The 22569-nt window shown below is 42.0% G+C and overlaps 1 protein-coding gene across 1 annotated transcript in view; it reads left to right on the forward strand.

Moving 5' to 3' along the window:
- Positions 1–1955: 1955 nt before the first annotated feature.
- RPS6KA2 (ribosomal protein S6 kinase A2) overlaps positions 1956–22569 on the forward strand; it is a 310220-nt gene continuing 289606 nt past the window's right edge. The window contains exons 1-2 of the mRNA XM_074818602.1: positions 1956–2072; positions 5167–5211. Of these exons, the coding sequence (XP_074674703.1) occupies positions 2010–2072; positions 5167–5211 (108 nt within the window). The 5' untranslated portion in view covers positions 1956–2009. The remainder of the gene's footprint in view (positions 2073–5166; positions 5212–22569) is intronic.

Below are 22569 nucleotides of genomic sequence, written 5' to 3' on the forward strand. Positions count from 1 at the left end.
TCTCAAGAAGTAAGTGAAGTTCTTAAGATATAAATACATTAGATCTGCATGCACATGTGTTTAACTTGACTGCAGATGCAATGATCCCAAACTTACTACCTTGATTTGCCTCCCCTAGGATTACCTGGACATGTCCTGTTTCCCCAGTTCCCTGCTGTTATAGGCACTCGGCTATTCCTCTCAGCCTGTGGCATCCAAGCTTTGTGTCCCAAAGCAATCCTGTACATCAGAGCTAAACAGAGTTTTTAAAACATCAAGATGACACATGATATAATCATCTACAATCTTCATCTATCTTCTCTGGGAATGACTCCATTTGATTGATGAATATCACTGGGTTTTGTAAACCAAGTGTTGTTTGTGCTCTGAATTTGCTGCACCTGATCTGATCTTGGCTCTGGCCTCACACCTGTTGGCACTACAGTATGTCAAGTTAAAGGTAGTAAGTATGTCTGCCTCTCACTCTGGGGGGAAAAGCAGGGGCAGAACACAAGAGCCAGGGAGTGTGTAGCAGTCAGATAATGTACCTTTTGATTTCAGGTACATGTCTGTTAAGTGATTGACATCACTCCCACTACACTTTTTGTGAGCAGTGAATAAAGCCAATAATCTAGATATTTAATTGCTCAATCTGTAAAGCAGATGAAGCTGCATAATTGGTGTTACAAGTTGTTAGTTCAGTGTTGGCACAGATGTCAAGGAAAGTGTTCGTATTCTATCACAGAAGTAAAAAACTGAGTTCTTGCAGCAGTATCTGAATCTGTGGCTCTGGTTGAGGTCTGATATTTTTAAATTTTTTTCTTTATTATGGTCAATGAATTTGACTCTCCTAACCCTGCTTGTCATTTCAACTTACAGGGCAGCTTGTTCATGCTAAATAGTTTGAGGGAGCTGAGATGGGACTGGAGGAAATTCTGCTCGAATGTTCCTTTGTAAACTGGCAGAAGAGTTTTTGTTGTTCACAAAAACTTGCTCTGAATTTGTACAGCCCTGCTGCTATGGAAATAAACTGTGGCTTTCTGAGCATGGAACAGAAGAAAAACGCGCTTTGCACGTTGACTATCTGTTCTGAAATGGTTCTTTGAAGAGCAGTGATTTATTTAGCTGTGACACCTTTCAGAATGTGGTAATAACATTGCCTGAGAAAGGTAATGTGCATGTTTTGACCTCAGTTTGAGGAGAATCCAAATTAATGTCGGTATAAATCATGGTCTCTGCCGCTGGGTGTGCGGTGCAATGTGTCATGCCTGTTATAGTACGGTTGTAATCGGCTGTGAGAGCTACAGGAGGAGGAAATGGCATCTGAATAGACAGGCTTCGTAGTAAAGAAATCGAACAATAATAAAGCAAGCGATAATTCTTTTTAAGACTGGAATTAATACTGGGCTTGGTAAACTTTAGCTGCGCTCCCTATCAAGACATCAACGCTCTGAATTCGGGGCGGGGGGGAAGCGCCAGTTCGCTGGTTTGATCCCCTCCTTCACCCCCCCGCCCAGCCCTGCCCCTTGTGCGTGTCCCGGCCCCCCCACCCCGGCACAGCCCGGGCTGCCCGGCGGCGCTGCCGCTCCCCTCCGCGGGGCCGGGGCCGAGGCCGGGCGGGCGGGAGCCCCGGCGGGGCCGAGCCGGGCGCGGGGGCCGCGCTGCCGTTGCCATAGCAGCGCCCGCCGCCGCGTCCTCGGGCTCAACTTTCCCCTCTCGCTTAAAAGCGAGCCGGGGCGGCGGCGGCCGGGAGGGCGGGGCCGGGGGGGGCTCTGTGCCGGGCTGCGGAGCCGCCGCCGTCGCCTTGCCCTGCCTCCGCGCCTGCGGAGCGGCCGCGCCGGCGCCCCCGCCCCGGCTGCGGGCTCCCCCGGGGAGGCGGGGAGCCATATTGCCGAGCGGGCGGAGGGTCCCGCGCCGCGCCGGGGGTCCCGGCGCCGACTGACACCAGCTCCCTCTGCTCCCGCTGTCCCCGGCGGCGGCCGCCGCGCGTTCCTTCCGCTGATCCCGGCTCCCGGCAGGCATCGCCCAGCATGCCGATCGCCCACTTACTGGAGCTATGGAAAGGGATCGAGGTGGAGCCCATGGAGACGGAGGTGAGCGGCGGGGGGGTGCGGGCGGCCCCCCTTTCCCGCCGGGGGAGCCACCGCGGCGCTGCCCCGCACCTGGCCGGGGGAGCGTGAGGAGGGACCCTCGCTACTGACAGCGGGGGCCGAGGCGAGGCGGGGAAACCTGTTGCCCCACGCCCGGAGGGGTGCGGGGGGTCGGGCGGCTGTCCCGGCGCGGGGCCGGGAGGGCTCCCGCCCGCCCGCTCCTGCACCCGCTTTGGGCCGGGGTTTGGGGCGGCTGCGAGGGAAGGAGCGCCTAGAATAGATGGAAGCCTGCAAAGCAGGCTGAGCAGGACTTAGGCTCGCATTTAGACATGAAGTATCTGATGTCTGGTTTGAGGCTAGCGCAGGTCCGTGGTCCTCGCTTCTGCTTCGATTTCCGAGCTTCCTTGCGTTTGTTTTCGCACCAGCACAAAATTAAAGCCAGACCCTTGCCCGTTACCTCTAAGGACAAGACTGCGCTTTGAGGATCACGCCAGAAACAACGCCGTGATAACTAGCCGGCTCCTGTCTTATATGTGCTCGCGATTTGTCTTGTAGAGTTTTTATTACCTGCAGTTTAAGAATGTTTTGTGTCAAGAAAGGTGTCATCTTTTCATGCAGTAACAGGCAGAGTGGATTCCTGAGTATTTCTGGGGCTCTTCAGTAGTGTGATAAAAACCAAGTACTTGTGGTCAACTATTTCCAGCACAGAATACATCTTTGTAACAGGTGATAGAGGTAGATGAGTGAAACTTGCGAGGTGTGGTGCTTTGTGTTTATTTTGCAACACTTCCCCCCCACCATCCCCCTCGGTTCTTTGATCGGAGCACTCTAACGGGGTTTTGGGGAGAGGGACAGAGGGGAGTGTGACTTAACCAGCCAGGTTACAGGGAGCACAAAACACTTGGTTCAACAGAGGATTTGCTGGACTGTGGGAAAGGTTTCATATAGACTGTTAGTTTATATGTTTAAACAATACAGCAGAAGTGATACGATCATAGCTCATTCTGGGTCCCTAGATTAAGAACAAGTCTGGGGGGTTTGCAGAGGTTTATATCGTGTAATTCACTTCTGAGTGCTGTCACTTGCTCCACTTTGCATGATGCAAGGAATCTGAGTGCTAACACAGGTTATATTTGGAAAATAGTCCCTGATTTTGTTTAAGTCAGCTGATGCCTTAAGTCACTTTCCCGATGAGAAGACTTGTATAACTATACTTACAGTGAATGGCTTTCTGCTGAACATCATAGAAATTATGCTTTCCCTGTCCCAAGTCTGCCTTTCCATTGACCACAGTACTCAAATTGCATGTACATACTTGTTCTTTGCCTTCTTCATTCCCTTCCTCCTAAAATCAGCCTGGTCTGTGTGTGTCCAGTATTTTTATTTCTGCCCCAGACAGAAAACACTTCAGTCGTTGCTCAGATGGCTTTTTCTGCCATCAACTTCTTGGAAAACTTAGCTAGCTCATAGGGTAAGCTCCTGCACTAAGGCCCAGTGTCCATTGCTTGGGACAACTGCTTTCTGTTGTCACCCCTTTTGGTGGCAGAGGATCATTTAGACATTTCTTGCAGAAGCAGCTGTGTAGGTCTTCTTACCAAGTGTAAGCAACCCATTACAATGGTAGTTAATCAGATGTCTGGTTTTATAGTTCCTTTTTTTGCGTTTCCTGCTTTAAAGAATACCATAGGTATGAGTTAACATTGTTCTATCACTCTTGCTGAGATTTCACTTACAAAAAGTTTACAGAGGGTTGAGGTATTACAGGCATGAACTTTAGCAGTTTAGGTGAGAGCAACAGATAAAGCACTGTTTATTTGCTCTATTTATTGCTATCTCTAAGCACATTAAAGATATGCTATAGCTTATAACCCTTTTAAATTATCCTGTAGATAGAATTCCTAAAGTACCTTTAACTACATTTGAGCAAAGATACATATAAATTAACTTTGTCTCTTGTGGGCTATTGTCCATGAAGACCGGTCTTCTTTTCAGACAGCGGTGACATCTTTAATGAGTTGAGTGGAGCTTAAACGCTAGCGATTGGACTGATTCAAGGGGAGCTGTCACAGGCTCTGAATCTGCGTGGGATAAAATGTTTTCATGATTGTCTGCAAGTTGTTCTTTTTTTCACGGAAGCTTTTCACAGTTCCTAGACAAGGAGGGAGACAGTTTCATTCCTTTATGCATATGGACCTCTTTCTCCTCCCCTTCCTTAATGCCAAAAAACCTTTTAAAAATAGAGGCATTTATGAGTGCCTGTGCATGACTCAGGTGAATGACTTGCAGATATTAAGACAGCATTTATAGTGAATCAATTTCTTGGTAAGGAAGAGTGCATTGAGGGCATGTTCTATATTATGTTTGTATAAAGGAAGATTGGAGCAAAATCCTGCTTCTTTCACCTGTTGACTCAGGAGGTCATTAATTGTGTCTGTCAAGTAAGCAAGAAAATTGCAGTATTTGCTGGGTCTAGAATTTCTTTGTGGGTAGGCAGTTATTGATCCCTCTCAAGCTGGATGGATGGGGTAGTGAATTACAGCCTTGGGAATATTTTCCTGAGGAAGGGTGGTGTGATCAAGCTCTATGTAATCTTTCTACCTATTTTCCAAAGGGTTCATCACTTAATAAATTTCAGCTGAGCACCTATTAAATGACAGTATTTAAATAGCAGTTGAGTGTTTAGAAAACTTGGTCCTATGTATGCATATATCCTCCTCAGCAAGAAATACTGTTCCAGTTCTTTAGTTTATTCATGAATAATCTTTAGTTCTTCATTCTCATGCAATTTCTATGACAAACGTGGTTTTGACTATTCATCAGCAATTTTAATAGTGTCAGTGTGCTCTTGCTTTCTCTTATATCTCTTGCCATTTTATATATCTTGCAGAAAGCAGAATGTTAATTTACCTGTGCTAAGTGTGAAAAATTGAACATGCCTGCTACAGTAGTATAAATGTGGAGTAACTTAACTGACTATAAGTAAACTAACTGTATTTTGTGCTAGAACTGGTCTTAGAATTGTGTCTTTCTCAATAACATATGTTTACAAGACTTTTTTTTTTTTTTCCCCTCTCTCTTTCGCCTCTTTGTTCACTAGCCTGTGGTGGAAGAGGTTGCCCTGGATGAAGAACCTGTAAAAGAGGTAAATCTGTTTATTTGTGGATCATACAAGTGTTAGGAAATTATTATAATATAATCTTCTGCCTTCATGGAGACAAAATGTCTCTGGTACTTCTTCTCCACATACCTCTAGCCCTGAAGATGCAAAATCAACCTACTTTTTGGTCTCTTTATTACAAGGTCAGGTGAAAAAAGGAGAATAGACTTGTTCAAATAGAGGTTAGGGAGTTTTATTTTACAGATATCATCCTTGTGCTGGTTTTCCAAGAAAGAACATAAAACTTCTTCAGGCATGTGGATTTCCTGCAGAGAAGTTTCTGTAATGACCTTAAAAAGAGTAGCTGTTGTCATAACAATGCTTGTGAATTGTGCCTGATGAATTAACCCCAAATACTATTAAATTGATTTCATTCCTGTTTGTCCACTAGGCTGGTTCTTCATCCAGAACAAGACTGAGCTAACTCTTTCCTTCAGGTTAATCTGTTGTTTGTGTTGTGATAGCATTGTGCTATTGTGTGGTGGTTTTTTTTTTTTTTTTTTGATGAAAATCAAACAAAAACCCCAAATCTACAGAAAAGCACAAGTCTTGCCTCAAAGTGTTTAAATATCAAATAGAAGAGATAGAAGGTGATATGAAGATACAAAGCAGATGAGAACAAATTGACATTCACTATTATGATGAGCTGAGGGCAAATCTTGACTGTACAACTGGACTGCTGCTGGTCCCAGGTGTCAGTACAAGGTGCTGCTGGTTTGTGTAGAGTAAATCAAGGTGTGCTTGAAAGATCATTAGACATCTCCTGGTCTCAAAAAGTGAAGGAGACTGAATGCCTTCAGGATTGAAGGAAGGCTGCAAAGACACTTGTCTAAATAGCCACCTTTGAACACGCTAAGTTTCCCAGTATCTCTTACTCCTTGAAATTTCACCTGTCTTTGCGATGCTTGGTTTTCAGTGCAAGGGTGTGTTTCTGTTATTTTCTGTTATGTTAAAGGAATAGTTTTTTAAAGGAATAATTTTAACCTCTCTAATGATAGAAAGGAGGAAGAAGTCTTAGTTTTGAGCTCTGTGAAATGGATGCAACTTCCAAATGTAATTTTTCTCCTCCTTTTCCATTTCTTAAAAAGACACCACTAAATTATTCTTCAAAAAGCTTGGGGTTGAAATTAAGTGCAGGTAACTGGACTCATCAAGTTATCTTTGGGGATATTACTGAAGATTAAATTTATGGTTTGTGGGCTTGGGTTTTAGGAGGGCTTTTTTTTTTGTTTTTGAAGATAGCCTTCATTTCCTAAATGAGTTTAAACTCATTAACAATGAGCTAATTTTCGTTAGGGATGCATCTTACAATTATTAAGTTTTAAATTTGGCAGAAAAAAATGCACGTAATAACTACTTATATAGAAACCTCAGTCCTGTGTTCTCTCACTTTCTGATGTGTTTACTGCTGAAAGTATTACAATTTGATATCTGTAATTTTGTTTATCTTTATGTCTACTCCTGCCTCAACGAGGCAGTTGCAGTGTCTGTATGCCAGTTGGGAGGATGTACTTATGTCTGATTGAAAAACCTGCTGCACTTGTGTATTATGAAACGTGTACACAGCAACCACTAACAAATTATTGAAAGTGAAATATCGCTGTCCAATGTAGAAGTACCCTCACTATTCATATAACTTTCCTCTATATGCCTTCATTACACAGTACTACAGAAAAATACAGTAAGAAAAACAGTGACTCTTTTTCACCCTTGCTCAGCTGCTGTCATGTTACTTCAGGCCTTTACTGGCTTAGTCTATAAACTTGTTCTATTTCTATGAAGCTTGCATCTTGCTCTAGTGGAATTGCAGGAAAGAAGAGACTACCGTTCTGATGACTTTCTTGCTAATAGCTGTATTGTGCCCAAGCCCAAAACCATTTTTTTTTTTTCCACGAAACATTAAAGCATGTCTTAAGGGGTGAATTTGAATCATGTAATGCAACAGATCACGTTTGCTCAAAGGATGTTCTTGTAAATAACCTGCTTGAGGCTATGTTGGTTTCCTGCTGTTTCTCCTATCCTGTGTGTAGTACAGCCAAATGAGATGTGACAAAATGCATTATAAAAATGGCACTTTTTGTTTTTCTGAGGTCTGATCTTGCTGTTGACGAACAAGTTCTTTAAATGTCTTGGGGGCATAAATTAATGGGACTGTTGGATACAGCAAGTGTTTCTGAGGCACATCTTGATCCTAGAACAGCATGTGTCAGCTCTGCTCTAAAATTGTGTTGCCTGGATTACTTGGGGTTGCTATCATCAGGGTGTTCCCCTGGGAGGTCCTCCCAAAGCCATGGACCATGTTTGTCACTGCCACAAAGGCAAGAAGGTTGATGGGAATTTTCTTGAGAGAACTTCAAACTCCTGTAGCAATCCTTGCTTAGACTTGTGGGATACAGTTATTCTGTGAAGTGGTTCTTTTTGGCAAACTAGCCTTTTTTGATAGAGAATGATAAGTTTGACCACCTGTGATTATTAGAGGCCCAAACACACTTAAAGGGTGATATGTCTTGTGGTTTGGTCTAGGTTGAAGTTAACCATTGACATTCTATGAAGGTGCATTTGGCAGGAAAATGTCACATTGTTCTAAAATAGTGAGCATATGTGCAATACAGCTCACAGAACTTCGAAATTATCACATTTAGAAGCTAGATGGTGACATTGCTGTGAGCTGCTTTACCCTTTCAAGGGAATTTGTATGCTCTAATTGAAAGCTTGCACAGGGCTCTTGATAAAGTAGAGGAGAGATGGAGTGGAAGTGCTGATATCCAACCAGAAGCACAGCTGGTTAAATCCTCTGTAAGTTTTGCTCTGTGAAAACTTAATGGCAAAACTGAAAATGGCAGGACCTAGGCTTATTGTTAGCTCTTGTACAAAGTTTCCGAAGACACATGTAACTTCTGCTGATGCTGTGTACTCTTGTACAAATCTGAATAATAAAATTGGAGGGAGTTAAGGTGGATTCTCTGGATGTAGTCTCATGGCTAGCATCATTGCAGACTCAATCACTGTCCATAGAGGATATGAATTTATTGGATCCCCAATGAAAGATCAAGCATTTATAGCTAATGTGATAGCATTTAGGAGCTGAAGAAAGACTATGTTGAATGATCGCAGTGAGGAAAGCACAAAACCTCCATAGCAGTGGAAAATTTTACATTTGTTGCTCTAGTGCTACTGTTATCAAGGCAATGATAAATGTTCATAGCATCATAGAAACCTGATGTTGGAAGGCACCTCTGGAGATCCTCTAGTCCAGCCCTCCCTGCCTTGCTCAGAGCAGGGTCAGCTACAGGAAGGTGCTTGGGACTGCATCCAGTTGGGCCTTGAATGGACTCCACAACCTCTCTGGGCAGCCTGTTCTAGTGTTTGATCACCCTTAGAGCAAAAATGTCTTCTCATATTTAAATAGAATTTCCTGTGTTTTAGTTAGTGCCCACTGCCTCTTATCACTTCACTGGATATCACTGAGAACTCTGGCTCTGTCATCTTGAATTGTTCCCTTCAAGTATTTATACATGTTAATAAGGTCCACCCTCCATTCCTTTCCTGCCCCCTGCATTGTATTCTCCAGGGGGAGCAGTTCCAGCTTTCTCAGACTTCCCTTTTAGGTCAGATCTGCTCATCCCTTAGTCATTTTTTGTGGTGGTCCACCTTCACTGGGACTCTCTCTAGTATGTTTGTGTTTCTTGTGAACTGGGAAGCCTGGAATAGGGCAGCACTCTAGATGTCTCAGTAGTGCTGAGTAGAAGGGAAGGATCACCTCCCTTGACCTGCTGGCAACACCTTTTTTAATATAGCCCAGGGTGTTGTCAACTTCCTTTGCCAAAAGGGTGCATTGCTGGCTCATGCTCAAGTTGTCCACCAGGACTCCCAGGTCCTTTTCTGCAAAGATGACTTACAGCTGTGTAGCTCCCAGCCTGTAGCAGTGCATAGGGTTATTCTTCTGTAGGTGCAGGACCTTGCATTTCACTTTGCTGAACTTCAGGGTAAGCCCGTCAGCCAATTTCTCCAGTCAGTAAAGGTTGCTCTGGACAGCAGCACAACTGTCTGGTGTAACAGCTACTCCTCCCTGCTTCGTAACATCTACGAACTTGCAGAGTGTGTATTCTGTCCAAACATCCAAATCATTAATGAAGATGTTAAACAATACTGGATCCAGTATTGTTAACTGGATCCTGGGGTATGCCGCTAGTGACAAGCTTCCAGCTGGACTTTGTGCTGACCACAACCCTTTCAGTATAGCAGTTCAGTTTTTGATACATTTCACTGTCCACTTATCTAGTCAATACTCCATCAATTTGTCTGAAATGATATGGAAGACAATGTCAGAAGCCTTACTTAATCAAGATAAAAACCACTCACTGCTCTGCCCTTATCCATCGAAACACTAATCCTTTTATAGTAGGCTACCAGGTTGTTTAAGCACAATTTTCCTCTTCCCAAATCTATGCTGACTACTCAAAATCATTTCCTTGTCATTCGTATGTTTGTGAATACTTTCCAGAAGGATTTGCTTCATCACCTTTCTAGGGATCAAGGTGAGACTGACTGATTTCCCTGGATCCTCCTTCTTGAAGATAGGAACTACATTTTGTTTTCTTCCAGCTCTCAAGAAGCTCTCCTAATTGCCATGAGTCTTCAGAGTATCGAGAGTGGGCTCACAATGACATCAGCCAGCTCCTTTGGCACTCATGAATATACCTCATCAAGTCCCTTTTTTTTTTTTTTTTTTTGGTATGTCCAGTTTGTTTAAATGTTCCCTAACCTGAGCCTCCTCCACCAAGGACATGTCTGTCTTTGCCACCTGTTTCATGGGCTTGGGATTCCCAAAGGCTTGGTATTACCAGTAAAGATCAAGGCAGACAAGGCACTGGGTACCTTGGCCTTCTTGTATCCTTTGTCACCATCTCAGCAGCAGAACCAGAGGTATTCCTTTTGCTGCTAATATACCTGTAGCAGCCTTCTTGTTGCTTCCCATGTCCCTCACCGGATTCAACTGCAGATGAGCTTTGGCTTTCCTGACAGTGTCACTAATGCTTGGATAGTCTCTGTATTCCTCCTGGTCCCTGTTCTGTGGTTCTTCCTCTCTTATACTTTCATGTCTGAGTTTTGTCAGAGGCTCCTTGTTCATCCATGCAGGTGTCCAGCTGCCTTTGCGTGATTTCCTGTCGGTCAGGGTGGCCAAATCCTGAGGTTGGAGGAGGTGATCCTTAAAAATTAACCAACTCTCTTGGATCCTTCTTCCTTTCAGGGTCATCTTTCATGGGATTCATCTGAGCAGATGCCTGAAGAGGATAAAGTCTGCACTACTGAAGTCCAGGGTTGTGATCCTGCTCTTTGCTTTGTTCTTTCCTCTCGGGATCTTGAGCTTCTCCTTGTCATAATAGCAGCAACCAGGACTGCCCTTGAACTTCACATTTCTGACCTGTTCTTCCATGTTTGTAAGGATCAGGTCCAGCAGAGCAACCTCCCTCATTGGCTCCTTGATCATCTGTGTCAGGAAGTGCATTCATCAATGCAGAAATCTCCTGGATTGCTTGTGCACTTTCAGAAGATACCTGGGTGGGTAAAGTGGATCCTTTGAGGAACAGGGTCTGCACATATAAAGCTTCTTCCAGTTGTCCGAGAAAGGCCTCTACTTGCTGGTCAGGTTGCCTGTAGTAGGTACCTACCACAGCATCAAGGTACATCTGTGCTAGCGTAATGCTGAACTCCCAGTAACAGCTTCTCTTTCAAAGGTGCTAGAGTAGTATTCAACTACAGAGACAATGGAGAATGTTTCCAGGCTCTTTGTTGCAATCATCACTAGGATTATCTCAAAACAGCCTAACCAGTGTGCACAAGAACTAGAATTGCTGGTATATCACTTCAATTCTCTGACCAAGAAAGGCGGCTAACTTAAGGCAGGTCAGAACATTCTGGCTTGCCATTCAAAGAGTTGCTTTTGTTCAAAATTGGAGAGGTGGTTGTCAGGTTTTTGAGTAGTATCTTGTGAACTTTCCCTTGCATCTCCAACTTCAATTGATCAAAGGTCTCAATACACCTAGTATGGACTACTCAATTCATTGTAAAATCCATTATAAATGTTGTGGATGATTTTTAATAGTAATCATAATGACTGCATAGCAAAGCAAAAAAACCTGCATCTCGGTGGTTAAGCTTGCAGGTCACAGGTTAGTATATATATTGAGGGTCTACAAAACAGTAACAGTGAATTTCTCTGCTGCTTCATGAGTTGTGTGTTTTGGTTGTCAGGAATGATCACAGAACACAGACTTTTCCTGGGGCAGGAGGTTATTGAAGAGAATGACTGAAGCTTCTTGGTTATTTGTATTTGTGTATATGTTTTTATGCATATACACACACAAAAAAAAGTCTGTACCTTGTTTAAAAAACTTGGGTCATAAGAACAGCCTGTCCTTTCAGGGAAAAACTAATAGGAAGCTGATCATCAAATGAGTGGTGTGGCACAGAGTGTAGGGAAGTATAATTATATGATGTAAAAACTCTTGAGGAGAGAAGCCTAGTTGAGGTTGCTAGATGATGACAACAATATACTTAATGCGCTGCTTTCTTCTTCCCCTAAAAAAACCCAAATGCTCAGAAATAAGGAGCTATGTTTTTTTAAAAAAATCAAAGAAATGAAAAATAGTTTTCTTATCAAGAAATGCATTATCACAGTAAATAAGTAACTGTGAAGCCAGATATACTACACACCTCTCTTTCAGACATGCATACAAGTCTCTCTGGGATGACTTTTTTCTTTCTAGAAAAGTAGATACTGAATGAGCTCAAATGCAGGCCCTTATCTGATTACTGGAAAATTATGACCTTGCATAGATCCTTACAAAATTACTGCTGATGTATTTAAACAAATTATGGGCATTTTCTCCTTCCCACTGTTCTTTGAGCGTTTTATGTAGGTAGTATAAGCTGTTTTACATTAGGTAAATTTTTAAAAAGTTTTTTTTAAAATGTCAAGTATTTGGCTCTTATGAAGGATTTGGTAGGTAATGACTTTGTAAATTGATTTTAGAAAATGATTTCTTTTTTGATATTTGGGGATTTCCTCCACAGTGCTTATCTTCTAACACTTTTTTTTAAGTAAATGACTGCAATTTGTTTTAGAATGAAATTGATCAGGCAACCAATAGAATATTGTTTTCTGTTTAACTTCATGCAAAATAGTGTTGTATAACAGTGTGTCCTGGATGGAGGTGAAGGGTTATTCCTCCACTAACTTTGTGTGACTAAAATGTGAGAGGGGACAGCTGGAGTCATGGCATGAATGGTCTCCTCTTATTGCACCTTACAGCCTGTGTTCAGAATCCTAGCACTGGAGGGAAAGCTGACAGGGCATCAGCTGTGCTGCCCTCTTTCAAAGAGAATTCTGTTACTTCTGATTCTTTATAAATTGACTTCTTGTTGTCAGTGTCCTCAACTAAATCAGGACAGACATAGGGGAGATACCAGTGTAAAAAGAAGAAAACATTATTTTTTTTTATTTTGATCTTTTTCTTTCTCCTTCCCCTCATACAATTCATACAGCAAATAGAAAACTTCAAATGTTTTGGGCAAAGTACTGTGTAGAAAAAGTTGTTACACAAACTGAAACAGTTGTGACACTTGAATGGGATATCATTGAACTTAAAATGTTTAACTTAGTGTTAAACTTTGGTTTCTAGCTATTTTTACTGCACAGTCTCTGCTGCTTTTTGAATTGCTCTTACTGCTTTCAGAGCATGTGCTGTTGTGGCTCAAATGCATCAGAGACAGGATAGTAGCATTTAAAAGGACTTCTGAAGAAATGTGGACCTTGTTCAGGGTTTCTCAAGCCCTCTGGCTTTCTGCAGCCGTTGCTAAGATGCTCATGTTCTATGGTGAGTGGCATTGAAACGATTTTCTCCATGGCCAAAAGGTGACACATCCTGTTTCTTAGAAACCTGAGTCTTTAAGAAGCAAAAATGAACTCGAGCTCAATATCTATTGAGACCCTAGATGAGGAGGTGATGGGTTTTTAGCTGGTAGAGAAGGTAGCTGATAATTAAAATTGGTGGCAGAGCTTTCCTTACCTGAGATAACAGCTGATGCTTGCTCCCACTGAAGTGTGACTCTTACCTGTGTTGGCTGTGATCTTCTTGAGCCTTTATTGAATCAGGACTTTGTGGCAGTGATCTCTGATACTCCTACTGCCACAGTGGGGTGGTGCAACCTGCAGAGTTCAGGGACAACATGTGTGTGGGGGTGTGTGTGTTGTTGGTGTAGTTTTTGGTTGTGTGTTGGATTTTTTTGAATTTGCAGTGTGTAGTTATAGAACAAACAGCTAACCAACCAAATATTTTCCTAAGTGGACACTAAAATGACCAACTCCAATTTACTCAATCAGGCAGGCACTTGGATGCGTAGTGATACATGTGTTCAGAAGCTTTTAAAATAAGCTTTGCACACTGGACTGTAGAAGTCACTACTGAGCAGATGTCATGCTGAATGGGGAAAAGAAGTTCTGACAAAGTAGAAGCAAGATGTAAAACACTTCTCACAGAATTAGGGTGCTTGATTTTGAACAAGGGTTATTTCTTAAGACAAATGAAAGTTCATCTGTGGAAAACTGTTACCTCATGGAAATAAACTTGTTTCATAATGGCAGTTGGTGTCCAAGAGAGTGTGCTGGCTATGAGAGAATTGTATCATCAGGAGTGAGAAGTCACTTGGCAGACCCTAGAGTCAAGGAGAAATTGTTTCTTTGAGTATGGTGCCTCCTAGAGAGCTGTATTTTCTAAAGTGGAAACTACAATTTACACATAGATGGTTACAACTCGAGGGTGAGAAAAATCTATTTTTCTTCATTACAATATGCTGAAAGTCAATTGTTGTTGTCCTCAGCTTATTCTAGTTTTCTTGCTCACTCTATGGTTTGTTCCCTCCTAAGAACTTAGTGTTTTGTGTTGAAGTAAGAATTCTGCCTTTGATTCCTCTTCTCTCCTTTCCCACTACTTTTAAGGTTTATAAATAACTTTCCCCCAAAGAAAAAGTGATGTGGCAAAGAAGCAAGATGAGCACTGCTGCTGTTGTTCAAGAAAAGCCTTCCTCTGATGACTACTTTCCAAAGATTTCATGGGAAAAATCAGAAGGTAGCTCTGCCATCTGTGACTGGGGGGGGGTGTGTGTGTGGAAATTCTCAGATGGACATAATTAGACACAAAAGAATTATCATGTTGTCATTGTAGATGTCAAAAATTAAGCTTCTGTTTCTAAGTAGTTATGTGCTTCAAGGGTGCAATTTCTTTTATCCAGGACCCTACTAGTTTTCACTGTTGACTAGAAAGGGAGCTTTGGCTAATAAATTAGTCTGGCTGCATTTGAAGAAATGAGTCAAACCCAGGGCTTCTGTAAGTTTATAGGATGTCTGATCAGTATGTGTCGGTGTTTTGCACTCATTGTTTAACGAAATTATGTTGCAGTTTACAGTGGTGTGCAAAATATCTAGTACTTTTTGTTGGTGCTCTAAATGTGTTTTGGAAGTTGAGGAAGGATGATTACCACTTCTTAAGCACCTGGATGCTTAAACTAGCAGATGTTTTGTCTCATTTGGCTAGTTATTTTTGACAGGTGGCTAGGAAACATCTCTATGGAAGACAGAGGGTTGCATCAACACCAGAAAAGTGTGGGGCTGAATATAAAGATCTGATGTCTACAGTTGCAGGTGGGTATTGGTACATTATTGCCTATGTGAAGCTAACGGCAAGTTCCCAGCAGTTCAAACTTTGATCCAACATCTATATAGAATTTCTTGCATATTGAAGTTACTTGAAGTGTTGGTATTACGATCAAATGACCTGTTTGTAATTATATGAAATTAAAACCTTAAGTCTTCTAAACATTTTTATTCTGGATATGAGGAGCTTAGTAAATGACGAATTCTGACCCTGCTTAGACCTGTCTCATCCAAAAAGGGTTTGGATTTCCTGATGGGTAATTTTGTCTTCATTTTGTAGCCGTTTTCTCTCTTTTTCCATTGCTATGTTTCTGTGAAGTCACTAATTAAAGTGATTACTAGGTTCTTTTAGTCTGGTCTAGGATTTTTCTTTCTGTTACCAAACTTCAAAAAGAAAAGGTGAGGGAAAACATAGTGTGTATTAACTTGTGATCATGTGTATGATGGATGACTGAAGTACAGTCTATCCCTTTCACTGATGTCTTGCGTTATTTGTGGTGCCCTGAGTTTTAAGTGTGGTGTTTAACCAAATTTATTCATATTCAGCACTTGAATAAATAGCCTGATCCTTTTGTACACTGTAGCAACCATAGTTCTCACCTCCAGTAACCATGAACTGGGGGTTCTCAACGCCCACTAATCTAAAACTTTTTAAGTTTTTAATCCACTTCTCAATTTTCAACTGTGGTGTGAAAGTAATCCTAATATATTTAGTAATACCTTTTATGGAAGAAAATATACAAACAGAACAATGAGCAACACAGTACTGCTGAAAAAGCTGATACACTCTTGTACATGAGATTGTTACCTAAGTGGATTGATTTCTGGTATATGCTAATAAACATGCATATTTAATTTACATAATCTCCTGCGTTTTCCTGTAAAAAGTCTTCTATTATGATAAGCAGTCTTGAGAGAGACTTCTTGTACAGTATGTATTATATCAGCTTTTAACACAACTTGCTTTATTAATTTTTTTTTTAAGGAGACTAAAGGTGGTGAGTCACCCTTACTAAAGAGAGATGATAGAAAGGAATTAAACTGCAAAAGTAGTGTCTTGGTTACATTAGTGAGCCTTCTGTGTGTGTCTGTCATCTGAAAACTATCTGACTTACACAGGAGAAGCGTACCTGTGAATTTCCACATCCCGCTGTATGCCTGAGGGCTGAGTTACAGACTATAGCACTGGTAGCTAAAGGTGCAGAGCACTCTGCTTGAAGTGCTGCAGCTGTGGTCTTGCAAGGTACTCTGAACGCTCTGCCCAGCTGAATAGGGAAGGAATGGTGTAAGGGGTGTGTGTTTATATACATGCACACTCTCATTTTTGCTTTTAGCTAAAAGGGATGTTTTTGAAATGCTTGGTCTCTTCATCTCCTTTTAAGTAATTTTTGGAGGCCAGGCCCCTTAGAAGGGGGAAAGTAACAGGAGAAGAAGGGTTAGCTTCCTAAAATCAAAGCTAGAGCAAGGCAATAGCACTCCTGAGCCTCCGACTGCATCTGACACAATGGGCTTCTGGAGTGAGGACTGTCTACAGCCTGTCTTGCAGCAGCATTGCAGAGGAGCTGGTTGCAGAGATGGGGGTGATAAAGTCCATTCAAAGGAAAGTTTTCCTAGGGCAGCCTCCTTCGGTCTGTCCTGCTTGTCAGCATGCAGTGTGATCCAAAAGTAGCATTGGTTCCTTGGCCCTGTGGGTGCCAGGCAAGGCTGGAGTGAGCTCCATCCCAGCAAGGCTGGGTGCTAGGTAGTTTGATTCACACAGGTGTGTTTGGGGGTTCCTTCTCAAATAAGTTCTCCACAGATGCCTAAATGATCTCTTGCACTGTTAGCAGCCAGGTACTTGGAGAAGATCATGTCAAAGCTGAATACCTAGGCCTGATAGGTATAATGCTGTTCACTTCTAGGGGAAAACTGAAGGAGTACCCATTTCCTTCAAATTTGGTAGGGTTGCTGTAGACTTGCACTAGATGCACAGAGCACATCTGACCCAGAGAATGGAGTCAAAAGATCTGTCATGGCAGGACAATGTGGTGTGTGTCTGGGTTTACTTCTGTATTTAACTACTTTATACTCTTGAATTTTCTGGTGTCAGTTTTCCTAGTCTGGCATGTGGTTTTATCACACTTGGGGGGGGGGGCACAGAGGATGATCCTGAAAGTCCACAGCATGCCTCTAGTTTCACAGGGAGAAATTTCTTCTAGTGTATGAGAAGGAACCGGTTGCAGATACTGACACATTTCTGTGGGTGACAGTCTTCTTGAGTGAATGGGAGATTAATGTGGATTAGAGGTCTGAATAGTGTGAGTTTGCAGTGTGTAGTTAGCTGTTTACAGAAGCAAACTAAGGTAAGTGATCAAATTCTTTAAACATCAGAATCAACAGCCAACAAATACTTAAGCAATAATGTACAATGCCAAATAAATATGACTTTATCCAAACCTGATGCGTATCTCATGCAAGATCTTACTGTGGATATAAAGGTGAATTAAAAGGTGTGACAAGGTGACATCCTTTCTCTTATTTACTGGCTTGAATCCGGCTTGCTTTAAGATTGTATGAAAAGTTTTGCTGTCTGATAGCTCAGTGCTCATAGTTGTGCTGAAGTTTGGCATTGTTCAGATTTGTAGGGTGGGAATGGCTGAAGGACTAATCTTTTCTTCTACAGAGCAGTTGTGGTTGCCTGAAACTTGAAGTGTGTTAGTGGGACAGGTCTTGAAAGTCAGTATAGCCTCTGCCATGAATGTGTCTCTTCTGAGCCACACATTTAACGCTAGTGCTCTTTGACTAGGGGAGGGCAGTAACTGCATCTGCCACGATGTTTTGTAGTGGCTTCAAGTTGACAAAGGAAGCAACTCCAAGCATGCCTGTGAAAGACCTAATCCACTGCTATAATGGGGACCTCTAATCTTTTCTTGTCCTTATTCTGCAGGATGTATGCCTTCAGTTGTACAACTTTGTGTTGGTCGAAATGACAGCAGTGAAAGATCCTGACTCTGAAGGCCATGTTTGTGGTGTGTGAGAGAGAAGGAGAAAAGCCTTTGCTCTGGAGGTTGCCATTCAGTAGCTAAAAAATTGCTGGTCTCTGGAGTAAGCAAAGTTGCTGTCTGCTGTGTTGACAGGGGAACAGGGTTGTAATTCCATCTTCAGGACAATGGTGTGAAATGGAGTTGCAATTCCAGTTGAGTGGTGGAAAGGGACACAGTGAGAAGATGCTGAAGCCGTGGTTGGGACACAATGTAAACAATGTAGAGGCTGGTGTGTTAGTGGCAGGACTTGAGCACACCAAGTTTCTGAGCTACTGTTCTCCAAGGTTCTGAAAGAAAACAGCCTCTTAAAAAAGTGGCTGTTCAGCACTAGTGGCAATGTACTCCATCATTCCCTGGTGTCAGTAAGAGACTGACAACTTTCATGTGCAGCAGTATGTAAGGGCTTGCTGGCTAAGGGCAAAGCACATAGAGCTACTTACCTCTTTCCCAATCACTATTTAGTTGTTATGTTGTGAAGAAGGATGCAGTGCTATGTTGTAGCCTTCCTGTCATTTCCATCACTCTATTGATGCTTTCTTTCTGATAGCATTCTTGCTACAAGTGCAATGGAAAAGAAATAGGAACAAAATGAGAAATGTTCCTGCTCTATATTGACAACAGGTGTGAATATTGCCTTTACTGTGCCAACCTTGTAACTTGAGTGTGGGTGCAAGTAGCATGCAGAGGTACTTCAGTTTGCATCTTCTGATGTTTGATAGTGCCCCTGAACTCAGGGTGGCCTTGTCAATGTGGAAAGCTAGTCATCCTGCAGATCAGCACAGTGATGATATAGAGGATACACAAGCAGCAGTGTAAACATGGGGGAACTTATTTCATTGCAAACTACTTTAGACATTTCAAATAGAGGAAAGGACAGCAACTTCTGTTTCCTTGCAATCAACTAGTGGTGCATATATATGTTTTTTAACTTGCTATTGCTCTCAGATTTCCTAGGGCATGATGGGAAGTGGTTTATAGTTCAGCATGTTATGGATGTTCTGTGGATCCTTTTAAACTAAACATCTGTGGCACATTATTCTGTGGTCTTGTGGGACCTCAGATGTTGGAGTTTGCTTCTCTGTATTCGTATTCAGCTGTCACCAGCAACCTATGAACAAGATAACGTACCTATTTGCATAATATTTATTTTAGTACCAGGACTATGTTGTGCAAGTTTGATTTCTGTTGCTAGTAGTTTAGCTCAGTATTGCATCTTAAGGTTATGTTTTTGTTAAGTAAAGGAGCTCAGGATACTACAATGTGTTATGGTATGTAAAAGAGGATCACAAGTAACAGTAAGTATGGTAACCACTGAATAAATGCAGTGATGTGCACAATGATGACACAAAACTTCATGCTAATGACATCACCACTACCTCTTCCTGGTAGTCTTTGGCCTTGATATGCCATTCTTTTTTGGAGATAGCTGTGTAGAAGACGCTAAAGGGAGAGCATTAGATAAATGTTGTAGTGTCGGTTGACAACATACTGATGATTAGAAGAGGGCTTGATGGCAATGCCTCCCCTAGAACTGGTTGGTGTAGCATCTGTGCTTCAAGTTATGGCAGTTCTCTCTTCCCCCCCCTGCTTTCTATCCACAGTATACTTGCCAGTGAAGCAGGATATTTCCTCCTGGATTCCTGCTGTAGTAAGTAATTGTTCAGCTCCAAGAGTAAGCAGTTAAGTTTTTGAGTTGCTTTGAGTTTGCTCCTGTGATCTAGCTTCCATGATTCATACTCCTGCTTGCCAACTGGAGTTAGTGTAAGGCTTAATTAAATGTGTAAAACATTTTGAACTTACTGAGTCATTTTCCTGAAATATGGGTTGTCATGCTGTGTGTAGCTGGCAGACTTGCACACCTTTTTGGTTCTCAGAGCCAGCTTTGAATAAATAATTGGCTTTGGGCAGGGGGGGTGGGTGGGATATTTGGTGTACATACTGTCAGCCTTGAAGTAATTGTGTAAAAAAGAATATTTAATTAATAATTTACAAAGACTTAAGACTAATGGGTGTATACTTAGTGTGGAAATGAAAAATGTGTTCTTTTGTTTGCTTTGTGCTCATTGTAGGATTTCAAAACCTTAGAGGCCTTGATGTCTACATGAAGCTTATACAATCCTATTGATGAAGAAGATAGGCAGAATCCATCTGCTGTCCCTGGAACAATGCATCTTTTCTGGATTTGAAATAGGAATTTGAAAAATTATCTTCCTGTCAGTCAGGCAAGCAGGAGTCCTGAAGTGAATCAGATCAGCCAGGGATGTCTCTAACATTGTGACTTCTGGATCCTCACTTTGACTTCTCTAACTTTAGTTTTGCAATAAACTTCTTTTGTAAATGTAGCTTGAAGAACCTGAATATTTTAATCTCTAACTGTGGCAAAGAATGGGAAACTCACTAGGATGTCTGAATTTAGGAGAAAGGAAAATTTAAGTTCTGCTTATAGAGTAACTGTTTATCTCTTAACTGACTGATGATTCACTGTTGTGACTGATTAGATCAGTAGGAAATTATTCTTTGTTCTTACAGACTTTAGCAGGTTCTACTAGTATTTCTTTTAACAGTTCTCTTAAAGCTGTCTAACTTGCCCCAAGAGCTTTGAGAGAAAACTTGACCAAGTTTCTTTGAAAAGCCTGAAACAGGTGTTTAGAGTTCCAGATCTTGTAGACTGGCAACATATTGTAGGGACCTGACTGTTTTAATCTTTAACTTTTCTAGTAGTACAGCTGCTAACTAAGTAATTGTACCCTGGGCTCTGATTACAGGTACAGAGTGGGTTGGCATGGCAACCTGTTGCTTCTCTTGCCCAAGAACTGTTTTATCTTTACACCAGAGCTCACTTTTGGGAATATCTAGAGCTATAGAAAGTGCTTGATTACATGTTTCAAATGGCAGCTTCATCAGTTTGCCAGGCTTGGTGCTGGGACTCTGGTGGTACTTGCAAGGTGGTGTAAGGGGGTAGGCACAGGATGTTTTCTTAGGAGCTATCTGACCCTTAACCCCCCCCACCTGCTGTGGCTGGAGTGGAAGATCTCCTGACTATTGTAGAATGAGTTAAAGTAGGCTTAAAAACCAGAAATGCCTTCCATATTTCTTCTGTGCTGTTGTTGGGGGGTTTTTTGTAGCACTTTATGTGTTGTAGCTGTTCTCTAAATATTCCTACATAATCGTCTATGTTGCCTTCAAGGCTTTACAACTACTTCGTTGTTTTTATGTTAGTTTCTTGATGGCCTTTAAAAGTGCATTGCAAGCATACTTACAGACAACAAGTGGACAAAATGAACTTTACCGTCTGGTGACTTAACTGTGAGTACCAGTGAAGCTTGTAAGCCTGCCTTCCAGCTGGTTTTGCTTATGTCTCTGTTATGAATGTGAGGTAAATGTGGTTCTGGACTAGCAAGTTAACTTTTTTTTCCTCTGTAGATATTAAGGGAGAGAGCTTGTTGCCCTATGTCAATCTACTGAGCCTCCTCTTAAATTTGGCAATTTATTCCTGGCATAGTAATCCTTGTCCTTGCTGAAGGTCTTGGCCTTCAGCTTTATTCATAGAAAGACAGCTGTATGCTTACTTATCCAGCAAGAAAAGTATGCGTGCAGTCCAAATGTTTCCAGTGTGCTTATGCAGGTGAATTTGAGCAGAGCTTCTGATCCTTCCCATTGAGCAGAGGTGCAGTATCTCAGCTGTACAGCTGGGATGAAATCAGTCCCAGGCCCTGGGAGAGAAATGGACCCTTAAAATATTGCTTTGCCTAGCTTGCTCTTCCTTCCTTTTTTCATTTTTTAACTGATGTAGATGCACCCTGTGTGATCAGTTGGAAGAGCTTCTTTCTATGAGACACAGCAGCTCCATATCTCTGGCTGCCAGCTGGGGAAGTGTTTAATGACACCATAAGCACTATCAAGGCAGATGCTGACTGCAGGAGGATTGGTGTTGGACTGTTTTCCCTAGCTGTCTGGTAATGGCTTGTGCCATTTTGAAGAGGAAATCTAACTTGGATTAGGGTGTTCCTTTCATAGTAATAAAAGATCTTCTGGAGAATGGGGAGCACCTGCAAATCCTGTTCGCTTGGTTGTAGCAGAGAATACAGGTGCTGGATGCCTTCCCTGCGGCAGCTGCAGGGTGATTATGAATTCTTGTCTTCAGCTCACAGCGAACTTCAGCTTCATATTTCTTTGTCCCAGTGGACAGAAAGACCCTCTGAAAATCTGTGCTACTGTTGATTTGCTGCTAGATCATCTGGAGATGTCTTGGAAAAAGTGGGGTAGCTTTTCCTGCACTGTTTCTCTTGACTCTTAATTCTTCTGCAGTTACACTTGGGCATCATGCAATGTCCAGACAATACTGCTCTTGGTCCCTTGATTTTACGTTTGCTAACATGCATTGTTAAAACTGTCTTTCATATCTCTTTAAAAGTAAAGGAAAAGTAAGATCATGTAATGGAATACTGATGATTTTTTTTTTTTTCCTCTCCTGTTGGGCTTTTCACAGCCAAACAAGTTGAATGTTTTCAGAAAATATAATGAAAACTGGAGTTTCACCTGATCTCATGACTCCAGAGATTTAAAGAAGATATGAAACACTGGAAGACCTGCTTATGGGGCTTG

Source organism: Strix aluco, chromosome 3 (assembly GCF_031877795.1).
Source record: "Strix aluco isolate bStrAlu1 chromosome 3, bStrAlu1.hap1, whole genome shotgun sequence".
Lineage (NCBI taxonomy): Eukaryota > Metazoa > Chordata > Aves > Strigiformes > Strigidae > Strix > Strix aluco.